General features: G+C 52.3%; 1 protein-coding gene across 2 annotated transcripts; it reads right to left on the bottom strand.

Moving 5' to 3' along the window:
- Window positions 1-1235: 1235 nt before the first annotated feature.
- Etv4 (ETS variant transcription factor 4) lies at window positions 1236-16249 on the bottom strand. 2 transcript variants are annotated; one of them, XM_032913499.1, is made up of 13 exons: window positions 16056-16249; window positions 15468-15578; window positions 15182-15275; window positions 14929-14976; window positions 8207-8260; window positions 6603-6729; window positions 5530-5676; window positions 5060-5328; window positions 3351-3425; window positions 3161-3229; window positions 2800-2972; window positions 2433-2534; window positions 1236-2059 (listed from the first exon to the last, which is right to left on the bottom strand). In XM_032913499.1, the coding sequence occupies exons 2-13, from the start codon at window positions 15525-15527 to the stop codon at window positions 1835-1837; spliced, it is 1443 nt and encodes a 480-aa protein (XP_032769390.1). In that variant the 5' UTR covers window positions 15528-15578; window positions 16056-16249; the 3' UTR covers window positions 1236-1834. The 2 variants fall into 2 exon arrangements, with proteins under 2 accessions (XP_032769390.1, XP_032769391.1); XM_032913500.1 differs by having other exon boundaries at window positions 5530-5694; window positions 15182-15278; window positions 15468-15618; window positions 16056-16147.
- Between the last annotated feature and the right edge of the window lie 638 nt (window positions 16250-16887).

Here is a 16887-nt window from a genome sequence, read left to right on the forward strand (position 1 = left end):
TGGAAGAGGATGTCAGACCCTCTGGAATTGGAGTTAGAGATGTTTGAGAGCTGTCACGTGGGTGTTGGGAATGAAAACCAGGTCCCCTGGAAGAACAGCCAGTGCTTTTAATAGCTGACCCATCTCTCTAGGCTCTTTCTTTCTCTCATTTATTCCTGAGCCAGTGTTCCCTGAGATTGAGAGTCTAAGAGATGATGTGGGTCTTACACACACAACTGGAATCTTCTTGACCACTACGTGCATGCGTATGAAAAGACAGCCCACGGGGAGTTTGTTCTCTCTCTCTACCATGTGGATGTTGGGGACAGAACTCAAGCACGTAGGCTTGTCCGGAAGGAAGCATCGTACTCACTTAGTCATCCTTCGAGGCCTAAAACACCCTCCCCCCCCACCGGTTTTCTATCTCTTGCTCTGAATTGTGAGTCAGTACATTGATTTTTGGTGTTTCTAGGAAAAAGTGATGCTTTTTATTTGTGGGTAACAGTTGGGGTTCTGTTGAACCTGCTTGTTTTAACCTGAGCCCAGTCCTGGAAAGCTGGCTCTAGATCCAGATTCTGTCCCTTCCTCAGATTCTGTCCTTTCCTGTTCCCAAGCTGCTGCCTCTGTCACAGCTCCTCAGTCATCCTGTTTCTCCCACCTGGGATTGGTCTCAGGAGAATGTTTGACGCTGCCACCACTACCCCCAACATACACACCCCACAAGCCTATTCAGGACCTGCTGTCACCCCCTCACTACAGTTGCTTGAATACCCTTCTCCTTTTCTAGTCTCCAAACACTTGTTTCTGACCTCAGTAAAAGGAGCAGCCTGGAGTTTGTGTAGGAAGAGGGACAAGCAGTTGGGATAGATGTGGGCTCCTAGTCCATGGGAGCAACTATGATCACGGAAGCCGCAGACCAAGTCTCCACCTGAGGATCTTTCTAGGGACAGGCTAACTGTGGTAAGGGATGGTCAAGGGGCCCCATCTGGGATAACAAGTATACTCCATTATTTCTGGATCCTCACACGATCCTAGCTTGGATAAGAGCAGATTTCCCAGTGTTCATTTTCTAGAGGAAAATCAATGACAAGAGATTTCCAGAAATGCAAGTGAGGGCCCGAGCTAGACTCCAGGAGCAGGGCACCGTGTCATCATGTAAGGCCTTGCAGGGACAGACTCCAAACCCCAGTCATCTTCATGGCCATAGCTCTTCCCACCCTAGGTCCTTGCCTCAGGGAAGCAAAGAGCAAACAAACAACAGGAGAAGCAGAGGCTTTATTAAGGTCTGGCAGATGAGGCGAAGGTGGAACTGGACCTGGGTAGGCCTAGGGCAGAGAGCTGTCCCTGCCTCCACCCAACACTCCCCACCCCCAGCTGTCTCCATGTGCTCCTGCCTCCCAGAGCACAGCACCAAGAACACAGGCCCCCAGTTCAGGGCAGAACTTTGTCTCCCACAGGGGCTGAGGGGGAAGACAGGGTGTTCTGAGGATCCCCTTGGCCCTGCTGCCATAATAAACACGGAAAGCCCCTTATCTGTCCCCAGAACAGAACACTGGTTCTCTGTGGAGGACGTGGGGAACTTGGCCCCTGAGCAAGACCTAGGCCGAAGCCAAGCTGAACTGAGGGTACAGGTGAACCACAGCGAACTTCAGTTACTGCCTTTAGACTTGACCTGTCCACTGTCTTTCCCGCAGACTCTGGTTAGCAGCTGAGTCTGGCCAGGAGTATCAGATGGGATAGTGGAGCACTGACCCCAGAGACTTCTACAGGTATCAGAAAGAGGGCTTTACCAATACCAAATCAGTTGTTATGTACACTAGGCAACCCCACCATTGCAAGGGGAGGTCACTGGTGCCTAGTAAGAATATCCACCTTTGTGGCCAAAGGGCTGAGCAGGGCCAGCAAGTTCTGGGAGGTAGGCAGGGCTCTCATCCAAGTGGGACAAAGGGACCGTGTCCTCCTCACTGACTGGCCGGTCAAACTCAGCCTTCAGAGCTGGACGATGATTATCTGGGAAGGCCAGAGAAAATAGGGCCTCTGGCTCACACACGAACTTGTACACGTAGCGTTCACCAGCCACCTGTGGAGAGAGGGTTGTCAGGCCAGACATGCATGCCCTGCCTCAGAGAATTTAGAGGGTCCTTCTCCTCTCAGGGGCCACTAAAACGCATCCGGACCTCTTTCCCTCCCGCACTGACTCTGCTTGAAACCCACTCCCTTCCGGTCCTTGTTCACGTCTCATCTCAACCACAGCCCACTTGGCAAAGTTCAGCCACTGAACCTTGGGTTTACATTTTCTGTTCCTGAAAGCCTGCTGAGAAACCTACCCCCTACACACACACACACACACACACACACACACACACACACCACTTGACTTTCTCTTGACACCTTTTCAACTCTTGGCCCTCCCTCAGCCCCTCCTCACGGCCATGCTAGGACCTCAGCCCAACCTTCTGCATGATGCCTTTCTCATAATAGTATCGCAGTGAGCGGCTCAGCTTGTCATAATTCATGGCTGGCCGGTTCTTCTGGATGCCCCAGAGCCTGGCGACCTGGGGACGAGAGACAAATATTTGGGTGGAGATGTCATCTCAAGAGGAAAAATGGGGGGGCAAGGGGCAGGGGGCAGGGTGGAAAAACATTTGAGATTCTTGGTGCAAGGACAATCTAGGCTAGTTACTGGCACAATGCTGACTCAGGCTTGGCAAGAACTGGGTCAGGCAGACTGAGGATGATGGTGGAAGGTAAGTGCCACCATTTCTCCTCTCAAGACTCCAAAACTGCCGGACAGGAGGGGTGGGAACACCTAAGACCCACCTCTTCAGGTTCAATTAGTTTAAACTCCATCCCCCGGCCTGTCCAAGCAATGAAGTGAGCATTCGTTGGGTCATCCAGCAGGGCCACCAGAAACTGCCACAGTTGTAAGGCACCCCGGCGCTGGTAGGGTGGCCCCTCCCGGAAAGCTCCAACCCCTTCCTGTTTGATGTCTCCTGGGAAAGTAGAAATAGGTGTGAGGTAATATCCCGTAACCGACTTCCTCCCCTCCCTTATGTGGCATCCCCAAACTCTTTCCTGAGTGTCCTGATCTTGCCCACAAACGAAATGCGATTCCTACAGGGCCCCGTGTGTGACAGGGGTGAAGAGGACCCTGACCCTCCTACAAAGTCACTTCTCTGACCTTCGAATTTCTCAGGGACAATGCAGACATCATCTGGGAATGGTCGAAGAGATTTCTCATAGCCATAACCTTGTGGAGGAAAGGTGGTAATTGCTCAGATCTGAGGGTTCGCCGTTGAAGACCCCACAGAATGCAGAGACTTGTGGCTGGGGTGACTCTCCGCCCCCTAGCAAGGATCCACCTGTCTTACCCATCACTCCATCACCTGAAGAGGGTGCAGAGAAGCCCTCTGGGTGAAGATACATTGATGCACATCCAGGGACATCTGGGGGAGGGAAGAAAAGGTGATAAAAGTGGCTGAGGTGAAGCAGGGGAGGAAACCCTGCACACATTCAAGGAGTTCTTGCTGCTAGCCTGCAGTCCAGCCACCATCCTTTTCCCACCACCAAATCCCAGGGGAAGTTCAGCCCAGAGGGAGCTGGAAGCTCGAGGCCCTCAGTTTGAGGGCTGAGGCAGAGGGCATGGGTGGCAGCAGCTGGGGCCAGGCAGCCTGTTCACAAGACCCAGGATTCCAGGGAGCAGCTGTTTCCTGTGAGTACAGGGGGAAGGAGGGGGTGAGAGATGAATCTCCGGGGGTTGGAAAGGGTTTGCCTAAGACTTCCTCGGAATGGGCACACGTCCGGTCAGCAGGTCAGGTTCCAAGTCTAGTACCTCTGTGCCTCTGTGTGTGTGAGAGAGAGAGAGAGGAGTGGGGGTGGAAGTGGGGGATGCATATATTTAAAGAAGAGGCAGTGGGCACTGGGCTGTTTTTTCTCAGGTATAAGCACATTCTGTGTTCCACGCCATAGAACTGAAACCTTCCAGCTCCACCTAGGAAGCCACGCTTCAAGTCCCAACCCTTTCCCGCCCCCTCCACTCCCACCTATGAATGAGCCGCTGACACCCGACACCTCGGGGGAGGAGGCAAGAGGGAGGGTTTATTCATTCCTCCATTTTGTGAATGGAATTCTTGACTCCATTCAGGAAAAGCGGAGGGAGGAGGGGCAAGAGTTCAAGGGCAAGTAACTCGATCCCTCCGGTCTCCAGCCTTTGAAGGTCAGCAGCTTACAGCGGCTCCCATCTCCAGTGGCCATCAGACTCACAGTTGCAACCAGAGTTTGAGAAAGGGAAGCACTGGTCCTGTTCTCCTCCCTGGAGTGACTAGGGGTTTGTACATAAGCCCCTGATGCTAAAATACTGTGGGCACCAGGAAAAGAAAATTCTAAAACCCCAGCCAAGCTCTACAGCTACTGTTCTACCTACCTACCTACCTACCTACCTACCTACCTACCTACCTATCTTTCTAGAGACAAGGTCTCACTCTATACTTCAGGCTTGCCTGAAACTCATAGCCATCCATCTGCCCTAGCCTCCTGAATGCTGGCAATCTCCCGAACAAATAACCACAGCTTTTTTTTTCTTTTAAAGAGACACTAGTCCAGGCTATCCTTGATGCTAATGATCCTTCTGTCTCCACTTCCCACGTTATGCGGGTACAGCTTCCTCATCTTTTTAAATCACTGTGGAGACAAGGACTAGTGATCATCTCATTTTTATCTCCTCCAACAGCATACTCTTGTTCCAGGCACAGTACCCTGGTCTTAGGGGTTTAATTAAAACCCTTTGACTTCTGACAGAAGTAAATGCCCAACCCTTATTATTGTCAAGAGCTGTAAGGGCAAAGGTCTGTGTACCTTATCATCTGAATGTTGGCTGGAAAACGATCATTCTTTAGAATAGTTAAAAAAAAAAAAAAAAAGTGAATGAGCGAGTTGGGTTAGGAACTAACGTATGGACCGTGAAAAGGCACAAACCTTCTAGGAACCTATGCTTAACCTCACTGCTCACTGGAGTACTTGTGACCCCATTTGGCAATCCCAGAAAACCTCCTCCGAGTCCCCCCAACCCCCGGTCTCTTACCTGAGTCGTAGACGAAGTCTGTGCGCTCCTGTTTGATCACCACCCCCGCCCCTGGGTACCTGTGCCCACTGACCCCACCCTGGCTCGCAGCTGGCTGGCCAGCCTGTTCATACAGGGGGTCATGGTACTCCTGCTTGAAGCTCTGCTGGGGGTAGGGTGGGCAGGGCTCCGATAGTTGGTGTTGATAGGGGGCTGGGAGAGGTTCCCGGCCCCCTCCCTGAGGAGATGTGAAGGCATGGCACATGTCCACGGGCTGCTGGAAGACGGAGCTGGACGTGATGGATGAGGAAGGAAGAAGAGAGAACCTTCCATTAGCCCCCTTGAGCCTGTCACTTGTTGACAGGGCTCTGGAGGGATGAGACACCATCTCCCTGGTTCTCCCAGCCAGGTCTCTACAGAGAACTAAGGAACTGAGCCCAGACTGCCTGGCGAGGCCTGGGTCCCCCGGTGCTTCAGATCCGTCTCCTTACCTGTGCTCACCAAGGTACCCGTGGCCAGGGTGGGACTGGGAAGAGCTGGAGGCTCTCAGGAGACTCTGCTGCGGTTCTGCCCTGGAAAAGGGCTGCAGGGGCGACTGTCCAGGGGCACCGGGGGCGGGGGACTTGATGGCGATTTGTCTGGGGGAGTCATAGGCACTGGAGTTGAAGGGGAGATGGGGACAAGGGGGCAGAGAAGCTAGGCGACCGTCTTTTGTACCTTTCATACCCCAGGAAGTGACTGCTGGGATTGCAGTAGAGGGGCTGGGATTTTTGGTTTGTTTGTTTGACACAGGGTTTCTCTGCACAGCCCTGGCTGTCCTGGAACTTGATCTGTAGACCAGGTTGGCCTTAAGCTCAGAGATACACTTGCCTCTGCTTTCCAAGGGCTAGGAAATCTTTTCTTTTGAAATAGGGTCTAATGTAGCCTAGGGTAGCCTCAGACTCTCCCTGTGTTGCCAACAATAATCTCAAACTCCTGTTTCCACCTCGAAGCTGCTGAGATTACACACAAGTAACCACCCTGCCAGGTTTAAGAGGTGCAGAAAATCATACCCAGGGTTTTGTGTCTGTTAGGCAAATATGCTATCGACTTAGCTCTATTTCCAGCCCCCAGGTGAATTCTTTTTTTCTCTCCCCAGAAGAGTCTTGCTCTGTTGTTAGCTCAGCTTCACCTGGAACTCTCTCTGGAGCTAAGCTTAACCTCAAACTCGCAATGCCCCTATCTCAAGCACATACCACCCGCCATACCTGTCTAAGTGAATACCTTTTCTTAATCCTGGAACCCGACCTCTCAGTCTGACAATCTCTCTCCGAAGCCCAGAGCAACTGGTTTAAGTAGGGCACGGGCTTCCAGGTAGAGACTCACTGAGTTCTTGAGGCCATCTGCCCACTGCGTGATGTCTCTTGCTAATGCTCAGAAGGGTCCTTGCTAGTGCTACAGGAGCCAAGAAACCCCGTTACCCAGCCCTCATCTCTACGGGTGCCTCAGCTCACGGTTGCCCTCTCCCACCCCAAGCCTCAAGAGAAGCCTTCACCTCCTGACATCCTCCTGGGCTGGGGCTCACCTGGAGTAAAGACACTGCTCTCCATGGTGGTAGGGGAGTGGCGGCTTCCTGCTGCAGGACAGGGCGGGGTCTGTGCGGGGACTCTGGGGTTCCTTCTTGATCCTGGTGGTGGGGCTATGGAAAGCTACTGTGGGGTAGGACAGAGCAAAGCCAGAGTGTCACACAGAAGCCAACGGTGCTTCTGACACCTCTGCTTTCTGAGTCAGTCTCCTCCGGGCTCTCATTCTTGATCACTGAGGCTGGATGCTTTTGGAACATTTTGGTTACATTATGTCTAGTTTTGTACATTAGGGATCAACATGGGTTGGGTATTAACCTTGGTATTAACCAAGGCAAACATCTAAAAGTTCAACGCACACCCTTAGCTGAGGAAACCCCTTCCTAAGAGTGAACATCTCAGAACCGGGGCCTTTGGCTTTCCTGAGTGTCCTGGAAATTCCCAAGTGAGGGACGTGTTTTCTTATTTGGAGCTGTAAAGAGTCTTTGGTCTTCTGAGGGAGTTTGGCTGTTAGCACACTTGCATGTCAGCAGAGGAATAGGCACATGCTCCTAATTATCTGTGAGGAGCACTGGCCTTTTCTGGGCTCTTACTGGGTTCTCCCAGTCCAGCTACCATTGTGGCTGAGCCCTGGTGTGAGTGACATCCTGGCTTCCTTCAGTTTTGTCAGATGCCCTGGAATCCACGGTCCTGGTGACCACCGTTTTCCATTCTTTTTTTTTTTTTTTTTTTTTTTTTTTTTTTTTCCCGAGCTGGGGACCAAACCCAGGGCCTTGCGCTTACTAGGCAAGCGCTCTACCACTGAGCCAAATCCCCAACCCACCATTTTCCATTCTTGTGTTCCTTTCATTTCATGGGGGATGGCATCCGAGAGCCATCAGTTAGGTGGTACCTAACAGCCAAACACCCCTTCTCAGACTTTTCCTCTTTTGGTTTTCAAGACAGGGTTTCTCTGTGTAGCCTTAGCTGTCTAGAACTCACTCTGTAGACCAGGCTGGCCTCCAAACTCAAAGATCTGCCTGCCTCTGCCTCCTGAGTGCTGGGGTCAAAGGTGCCACACTTGACTTTTTTTTGAGACAAGTTATGTATCCAGACTGGCCTCAAATTCACCCTCCAGATTACAGGTGTGGGCCATCTTACCTAGCGAAGCATCATTTTGCAGCAGTGACACCTGTGACACTGGGGTCAGATTTGGGGCGATGTTCTGAGCATCATAGGATATTTTTGAAATACCGCTGACCACTCCATTTGCAACCAACTCTAAACTCTCTAGAGTCATTGACAAATCTTTCCTGGAATAGCATCACCAGCACCGAAGATAACAGAACACTGCTAAGTGACCTCAAGTCCATTACTTTGGCTGCAGAAAGAAATGCAATGCAGGTTGCATGGCTAGGACCCCAGAGGGGAATGAAGGTCTTTATCGCCCCCAGTCACAGTGTTGGTCTCAGAATCCATATTCCAGGATGGGGAGCCCTGACCTTCAATTCACCCTGTCTTTAGGTGAGAGCAAACTGCTCTCCTATGGGTGACTGTCCCCATGACTCACTTCCTGTCATTCCCTCAGCCCCCACCCCCACCCTTGTACCCAGCACTCACTACTTACAGTTTTCTGAATGGAAATCAGGAACAAACTGCTCATCGCTGTCTGGTACCTGAGCTGCAGAGAGAGGCCAGAGGTGAGTCCAGGATGTGACCCTGCAAAGTGGCCACTCCAGGAAGACAGCACTGTTGCCACCCTGCAGATCAGCTCCAGCCCAGCAGAGGTCCAGACCCTGCCTTAGACAAAGGGTGACTGCACCCCAGGGCCTGCACCCTCCAGCTGCAGCCGCATGAAGACCCCCTGGGAGGACTCTCAGAACTTGTCTAAGCAGATAGTCTTTGCCTAGACGTTTTGTCTCAGAAGTACAAATGAGCCCGCCCTTCAAAATTTGCAAGGCTTTGTCAGGGGTGGACAGGTCTTACAAACTGTGGGATCCTGTGGATATGGAAATCAGGTGAGGAAATTCTGAATTTGGGAAGGGACCCAGGAATCTGCGCTTCTTTCCAGGTGTTTTGGAGACACACTAGAGTTCTTGAGTTTTCGGAAGGGAATGGAGGAGAAAGGACGGCAGCAGAGACGTAAGACGGTAAAAAAAGGACAGGAGGAAGGTACAGACACCTGCTCAACACTGCTTTGTAGCTAAGGAAAAGAAGGGCCTGGAGGTCTGAGGAGCTAAGGGTGGGCATCTCTGAGCCAAAGGATACCCAAAGGACTCCTGGCTTTTGTTTACTTCTCTATCAAGGGGGAGGATTACAGCAGAAAGAAGAACAGACACAAAGAAGGACTTCCTGATTGTCTAGGATAAAAGCAGGTCTGGAGCAGGACAATGGAGCTGGTGACCTAGGACACTGGATTGCCACTCCCTGGAGACTGGGCAACGTGGAAATGGGGAGATTAAAAAAAAAAAATCAGACTTGAGAGTGGCTGGTGAGGCGTGTGAGCTGAGGTATAGGGACCGCTCTACACCCCAATCCCATGTGAGCATGCAGGTTCAGACCTTGGCCACAGGACCCTGTGTTTGCCCACTCACTTCCTCCAGGCCCAGCAGTCGGCACAGCCGTTAGGGCGATCTTCGTACAATAGAAACCAAATCACTCTGCTCCCTCACTTAAAACGTGTAATTTAAAGCTTGCCCTTGGCCTCCTCAGCTCACCTCCCTTGCCTGCCTCTCCTTACAGTCATTCCTTAGCACCTTGGCCTCCTTTAGCCTTCGGTCCTGCAGAGCTGGATCCTTTCTCCCCCCTCCCTCTCCGCAGAGCCTCAGCTGCTATGTTCCGGATCCCACAATGTAGCCCAGGCTCACCTAAAAGGCACCATCTTTCTGACTCTGCCTGGAATGCTGGTTACAGATGGGCACCCAGCCAGGCTTATCAGAGGCCTTCTCTGGCCACCCAAAGCACAACTGTCCCTTTTACTTTCCTGTCTCAGCAGGCATTTTCCTCCACCTGTGCATGTCTTAGGAATGTATATTTGCATGTCAATGTTCATCTCTTCCCTGGGAAATTAGGCTGTGAGGACACCGGCTTTGTCTTCTTCAGATGAGTCTCTAGCACCCAGAACGGGCCCTACTCAGACCAGACACTAAATGAGTGTTATTTATGAATAAACATCCAATGAGGCCTGTACTCACGCTGGCAGGGGCTAGCTCCACAGAATGGGGAGCCCAAAGCAGTGAGATCCTCACCCAGGCAGCCAGTCTCTTACCCTGCAGCTCCTCTCTACACACCAGCTACCACCAGAGTTGGCACACCCCCAGAAAAGCTCATCTTACCAGGAAGGATACTTGGGCTGTGGTCGAATGCTTGCTTCAAATGTCAGAGGCCCTGAGCGTTTATAGACATAGGTTTATAGTTGATTTTTATGTATTTATTTATGGTGGAGGTTGAATCAAAGTCCTTTTGAACCCCACAGCCTTTGGTTTTTTGAGACAGGGTCTTACTAGGTATCCCAGGCTGGCCTTAGATTCACCACTCTCAGGACTGGAGAGATGGCTCAGTGGTTAAGAGCACTGGCCACTCTTCCAGAGGTCCTGAGTTCAAATCCCAGCAACCACATGGTGGCTCACAACCATCTATAATGGTATTTGATGCCCTCTTCTGGTGTGTCTGAAGACAGCTACAGTGTATGCATATACAATAAATAAATAAATAAATAAATATCTAGATAAATAAATAAATCTTTAAAAAAACTTCACCATTCTCCTGTCTCAGCTTCCTTGTGATCACAGGCCTATTCAACACCATGCCCTGCTTAGAGGATTGCTTACTAGACAGAGATTGAGGTGAGGGAGTTTAAGAACCAGAAGTCTCCAGTAGTTAAGACCCTACTTAGATCAACGTACTACAATTCCAAAGTGGCTAAATACATCAGTGGGCCACTAAATCCCTCAGGGGAAATATGTGTACATCCCAAGCTTTTGGAAGCCCGGCTACCATCACACAGCGGCAGTCCCCCAGATGTCCTGATTGAAGATTCACCTCACTGGTTGGTTTTAAGTCCTCAAATCGGGCAAGTTGTTCTATATGCTGGAGGTGGGCCGGGCATCCACATTTGCAATAAATGTCTCTGGTGACTGGTTCACTTGAAATGCACCAGTCAAAGGGAAGGACACATTCATTTGTTCCTGCTGGGTGGCCAGGATCGTTCAAAGGTGACAGACAACCCATAGGTGGCAGGAGCAAGCAGGCTGAGTGATATTTCCCTCCCGACTACTTAGGGAAGGAGGGTCCCAAGGGCAAGGAAGGGGTGCAAAACTTGGCAGGGGTAGCTGACGCACTCTGGAGCCCCTCTTGGGGCCTCATTAACTACTGGTTTCCAGTGAGGTAATGGGCTGGGGGCATCTCCTGCTGACGCCACTGGGCAGGTGAGCCCTGTGGGTCATCTGACCTTTCCAGAACCCCCGGAAGAGACCTCCCCTTAGCACACAGATTATACCCCCAAAGAGGTGATGCTACCCTCTCCCAAGAATGGGGGGTAAGCCCTACTCTGTGCTCGGCTCTCCCAACACTGGTCTTCTCCCAAAGGGATACAACAGGGCCCTCGGTCACCCAGAGATTATCGGCAAGGATAGAAATAGGAACAGAGACACAGAGCTTCGAGTTCCTGGAGAGCAGGAGAAATTTTAATTACTATGTTTGGTCTTGCGTTCATGCACCACTCTATTTGTTGGCTCGGCCGTGTTTTGGCTGCTGAGCCTGGGTGCCAGAGTCTGCCCCCAGCTACACTGGCACTAAAAAAATGGACTGTCTGGGTGGGAACATGGCAGAGGATTAAGGCAGGTGTGTATATGTGTGTATATCTAGTGTAATTCATGTGCAGGTGTACACGTACGTGTACACACACACACACACACACAGAGAGAGAGAGAGAGAGAGAGAGAGAGAGAGAGAAGAATAAGAGAGAATAAATAGGGACTATCCCTCTAATAGGAGCCAGGGGGACCCCAAAGATGGGTTCCAGAAGAAATGAGAAGTTTATGAGCTAAGTACTGAAACAAAGCCTACCATGAGCTAGCCACCATGTATCCCACAGAAGGGCTCTGTCATCCTCTGGGGTTGGGGACAGTCCCACGTAAGAGTGAATGGTAGCATCCTCTGGAGCTTCTGTTTTACTGTGTCACCAATGGCTGGGGCGCTCACACCCTCACCCTGCCCCCACTCTGGCAGCCTCTCTACTGGAAGGGACCAGTTCTCTATCTGTGGAGGGGACATTCCTCTCCAGGAACCTTCTGGAAGGGGAGGAGATGGAAAGATGGAGGAGGCATGGAACCAGAAGAGTCTAGGGAGAGGACTGAGGATTAACCCTCCCCTTGCCAGCAGGGCCCCCAAGACCCCAGGGTGCACGCACACACTTCCACCCAAATTTCTCGTACTTCACTGCGAGACCACATGTGGGTGAAAGCACCCTCCGTGCTTCCCCTCTATGCACCGGGTCTCTTTTTGGACCTATAAACAGGGAGGCTAAAGGACCAAGGGAGGGCCACCCTTGGAGGACCATTTAGCTGCAGTAATTCTTGTGGAAGGGAGAGCCCAGAGCCATCCCTTAAGATTCGGATATAAGCTATATGTAAGCCATTCTTTTCCTAGAAGAATCCATTTTATCGTCATATATGGTGCAACCCCAACAATTTTACATGCAGAACAGCAATATCAAGGACCCCAAATCTATCCATAAGCCTTCTGGGAGTTCACAGGCCCTCCCTCCCCAACTTCATACTAAGGACATACAGCTCAGTCATTTTTCCTAACTACCAAAGAGACCACAGAGTCATTGTCCCTAACGGTTCTTGAGGGCTCCGGACAATCCCACAAAGCGACCCTCCATCAAATCCACAAATCTTTTTTTTTTTTTTACATAACCAGCCACGTCTTTGGCTCAGTCTTCCTGAGCCTGTGTTTCTCTGTGGCATCGGATCCTTTTTCCAACATCTCCACACATCACAGGCACCCTCCCCAGCTCACGGCACCCCTCTTCTACCCAGAAAATCCCAGATCCTAAAGATGAATACGCTGCCTCCAAGGAGCCTCACCAACACTCACCCCAAAATCTCAGTGAGCAGCCGATAGACCGAAGCCAAATCCACTTCTCTCGGTCTGGCCTGGTCACTCCCCCCGCCCCCCCCATCTTCACTGCCCCACCCACACTCTAAGGATTCACTGTTTCTCTCCAAATTGAGGCTTTAGGAAGAAACCAAGCTGAGAGAGGGGAGGCTGGGCTCTGGGCCCCACTCCTCCTAATGTTCCCCATCACTGACAAATTCCCAAAGGAGCTCATCCCTCCCTGTCACCCCTTTAGACTATGGGGGGCACTGACCTGGTGGGAAGAGGCAGGAGAGGAGATTGGGGTGATGTTGGGATGGTGCAGGGGGACAGGACCCCGGCAGCTGCATCTGTCTCCGCAGAGAGATGAGCGAGTGGCCTCAGCATCCCCCCACCCCCCTCAAGCCTGGCCATCCATTGCCGGCTGGGAACCTGAGCTGCTCCCTCAGGAGGAAGGAGAGGGAACCAAGGAGATCCCAGCACACACACACCCCCCAGCATTCCCCACCCCCATCTCCCCACCCACTGGATTTAAATGTACAGGGGCTCCCAAGGCAGCAGTATGTAACACGCATACACGTGTGTGCGCATGCCTGTGCGCACACGCACTTGCTGTCACACTGACACACACACAGACAGACACATGGACTACCACCAGACCCACCACCAAGGGGTGGGGCTTCCATGGTTGGGTGAAGAGAACATTCTCCTTCCCGTGTCATTCAAATAGACCAAATACTGCCAAAATGCCACCCTGAGCCCACAGCTCACAACTGGGGAGCCACTGTGAGGACCCTCCGCTGACGGGCAGGAAACCCAGAGAGCCAGACCAAAATCAGTAACTAGGTGGTAAGAAAGGGGTTTTTTTTGAGAGTCCATGGAGACCCTGAGTTCTTTAGCTCCAGAACCTGAAGGGGGGTAAGCCCACCCAACAAAGCTCTACATGCAACTGGGAGCTGGGCACTCAGGACATACAAGCAGAGGAAGATACATGCTACACTCAGACCTTCCACCCTCATTGCACATTTCGGAGGCTAAGCTCCATGCTAACAGTCTTTCTCTGACACCGCCGCCACCACAATAATCATAAAAATGACAAAAGCAGTAAGTGATTGTGTGTGTGTGTGTGTGTGTGTGTGTGTGTGTGTAGAGACAGACAGACAGTGGCCAAGACAGACCTCATCTTATTCCACAGACCGACTTAGTGGTCCTTTCCTTCTCATCCAAGCTTCTCCTATAGAGAATCCTGCAAGAGGTGGATCTGAGCTTTTAAATTCCAAAAGAAAGGTACCCACCCACAGTGGAGGAATGGAGACCCCTTAGGAAAAGAAAAGACCTGAAGAAGGGGCTCACTTTTGGTTTCTGGGGTTTTTAGAGTATTAACACAAAGGGGGTGTTAGTGAAGATGGGGGTGCTAGTGCTTCCTGAATCTCGGACTGTAAGTCACCATGCCTCCTTTGACTGGCAGCCCTGCCAGCATCACCCTCAGGCTAACTAACCTCACCAAAACACAGCAACTAGAATCCAACTAGGACATCTGCCCCACCCAGCCCACGCTGGGCTACTGACCCCATCCTGGCCAGGGCTCACAACCCTCCTGCATACAGGAAGGGGAGCACTGCCTGGGGGTGGAGGTATTCAGGAGGGATGGAGAGAGAACCAGTTGCCACTGGAATTATAATCAAGGCTATTTGGGGAGGCAGCCCTGAGTCTTCTTTGCCAAAGTGCCAAGAAGAGAAGTATTGAAACTTTTGTTGTTATTTTGGCTTGGTCAGTAAATTGGCCCTCAGAGTTAGGAAGAAGTGAAATGAAGAGAGAAGAAAAACCAACCAACGTTCCAGCAACTCCAGAAGATGGGTAATAAATTACTCCTGTTTTTCATTGCTGTCTTTCAATACCTCAACACCCCAACACTACACCTAGGCCAGGCGCCTCCTGCCAAACAAACTTTGCAAATGAAATTTTCAACCAGGAAAAAAAAAAAAAAAGAAAGAAAGAAAACAGGCCTGGGGCCAAGTTCCATTCAAATAAGCAAATACCCCACACAATAGTCTGATTCATCCCCAGGCCTAGTTATACAAGCCTGGCTCAGGGCGAGAAAATAAATATCAATATAAGTGTCCACACTGGGCACCAGGGAGAGAGAAATGGTTAGGGACTGGAGGGAGGGGGTGGAAAGGCTCCTTGAGACAGAGAAGATTCCCCACGACCCACTTCTAATTTTAGGAAGGAAACAAAACTACTCACCTTCAGCGAGCCACGTCTCTTGGAAGTGACTGAGATCCTGGAAGAGATCTGATGGGTGAATATTGGATTGGTGAAGAGGTGGAGATAATATGGGGAGAGACCTGGCGTGCCCGGGTTACAGCCTCCCCACTGGTGATAAGGGACAGAGAAGAATGAGTGATTTGACTTTTGGGGAAATGTGGGTCCAGGATAGGGCTTTGGGATGGATGTATGTGGATTAAGGAGAGGGGTCGCAGTTTGTTTGGTTCTTTACCTTCTGAGTCGGAAGGCGGCAGGGAACCCGGGTCCATGAGCTTCCCCTGCGGGACCATCAGCGCTTCGCCCAAGCTCCCATTTCCGGGAGATTTCTGCTGGAAGGAGGGGGGAGAATGCCCCCGAATCACCCTGAGGAGTCTAGCTTGGGGTTGGGGGTTGGGTCCCGGGGTGGCTCAGGGGCCAGGAGGCCCTGGACCCACTGAGACCCCCCGGGAGGGGGCTGCGGGGCGAGTAGGGGCGGGGTGCGGGGCGGGGGCGGGCGTGGAGGCCGGCGCGGCGCTCACGCTGCAGAAGGTGTAGGGCACTCGCTGGTCCAAGTATCCGCCTTTCATCCTCCGCTCCATCCGGCCGCTCCCTCCGGCCACAGGGCCGGGCCCCCGCGCGGAGGCAGAGACCTGGGAGGGGGGAGGCAGTTCGCACACGGTCCCGGGAGCGCTGCGGGGGGAGGGGGCGATCGCGAGGCTTTGGATCGGACAGCGAAACTTCTCCGACTCGCTGGGACCTGCGCGGCCGAGCGCCTCCACCGCCACTCCCCTCCCGCCAAAGGAGGTCCCACCTGCTCCCTCGAGCTGGGGTCGGCGTGTCTGCTTTCTGCAGCCCTGCTCAGCCGGGACTAGGTTACATAAGACGTGTGTGTGCGTGCGTGTGTGTGTGTGTGTGTGCGTGTGTGAGTGTGTATATGGGCGCGCGCGCGGCGCACACCATTCGCACGCCTATAACTCGGGCGCCCCCTCCAGCCTCGAATCCCGACGCCTCCCACCCCCGCCCCGGAATGTGCGGAAGCGGGCGCCGAACAGAAAGAGTGTGGTGTGTGGGAGACGAATCGGGGAAATCACAGACACTCTCCCTTCCTTCCCCTTCCGCAGCTTCACCTGAGGTCGGGGCGTCTGTGCAGGAGCCGTGGGGGGATGCTCAGCATGCCCGGGGGATGACACAACTAAGGTGGCGGGGCTAGGCCTGAGCGAGGCGGCCTGAGCCCCGGGTCCCCAGAGCCCCGGCTTGTTTTCCGGGCGCAGCAGACAGTTGTGAGCCCCGGGGAGCAGCTGATTGGTGCATTTCCTTTGCCTTGGCCTCCGTTCTCGCTCTTCCCCCGCCCCTCCCCACCGGTTCCCTTTGTTTCATTGACTTTTGTGAATGAAACCCCAGGGCCAGGCACGCCCGCCAATCCTCAGACTCGGCTAGCTGAGCTTGAGGGCGGAGTTTCCCAGCCACGGGGGCCAATCAGAATGTAGGGGCTGGCTCCCGGCTCCATTCACTTTTTGGACTTCCATTCATAAAAAAATAAACTCCTTTCGGCCTTAGTTCATTCATAAAGAATTGAGAAAAAAAAAGAGGCTTCTCCACCAGTTCCAGCTTGGGCTTTGAGTCTAAGGACCCCTGAGCTCCTCCCGCTGGCGTTAGCACACACGCCTCTGTGCATCTATAAGTACGTGGGAGTGTGAACACCTCTGTGTGCCCTGGGGGGGAAGGGGAGGCGAACGGACTTGTGCGCCCAGAGGAACCATAATAACGAGCATTTATGAAGTGCTCTGCCTCCACGTGCTAATTTCCTTCCCATAACGTGGTGCTGCGGAGCTGTTTCCATTTTACTTTACAAATGAAAATGGAAGAAAGCTAAGAAAGACACCATTGCCCCTCACCTGAGGTAACTCAGCTTGTCAATACTGCGGGACATTAGCGTTTCAAAGCCACCACGGTCTTCTG

Source organism: Rattus rattus, chromosome 9, assembly GCF_011064425.1.
Source record: "Rattus rattus isolate New Zealand chromosome 9, Rrattus_CSIRO_v1, whole genome shotgun sequence".
Taxonomy (NCBI): Eukaryota; Metazoa; Chordata; class Mammalia; order Rodentia; family Muridae; genus Rattus; species Rattus rattus.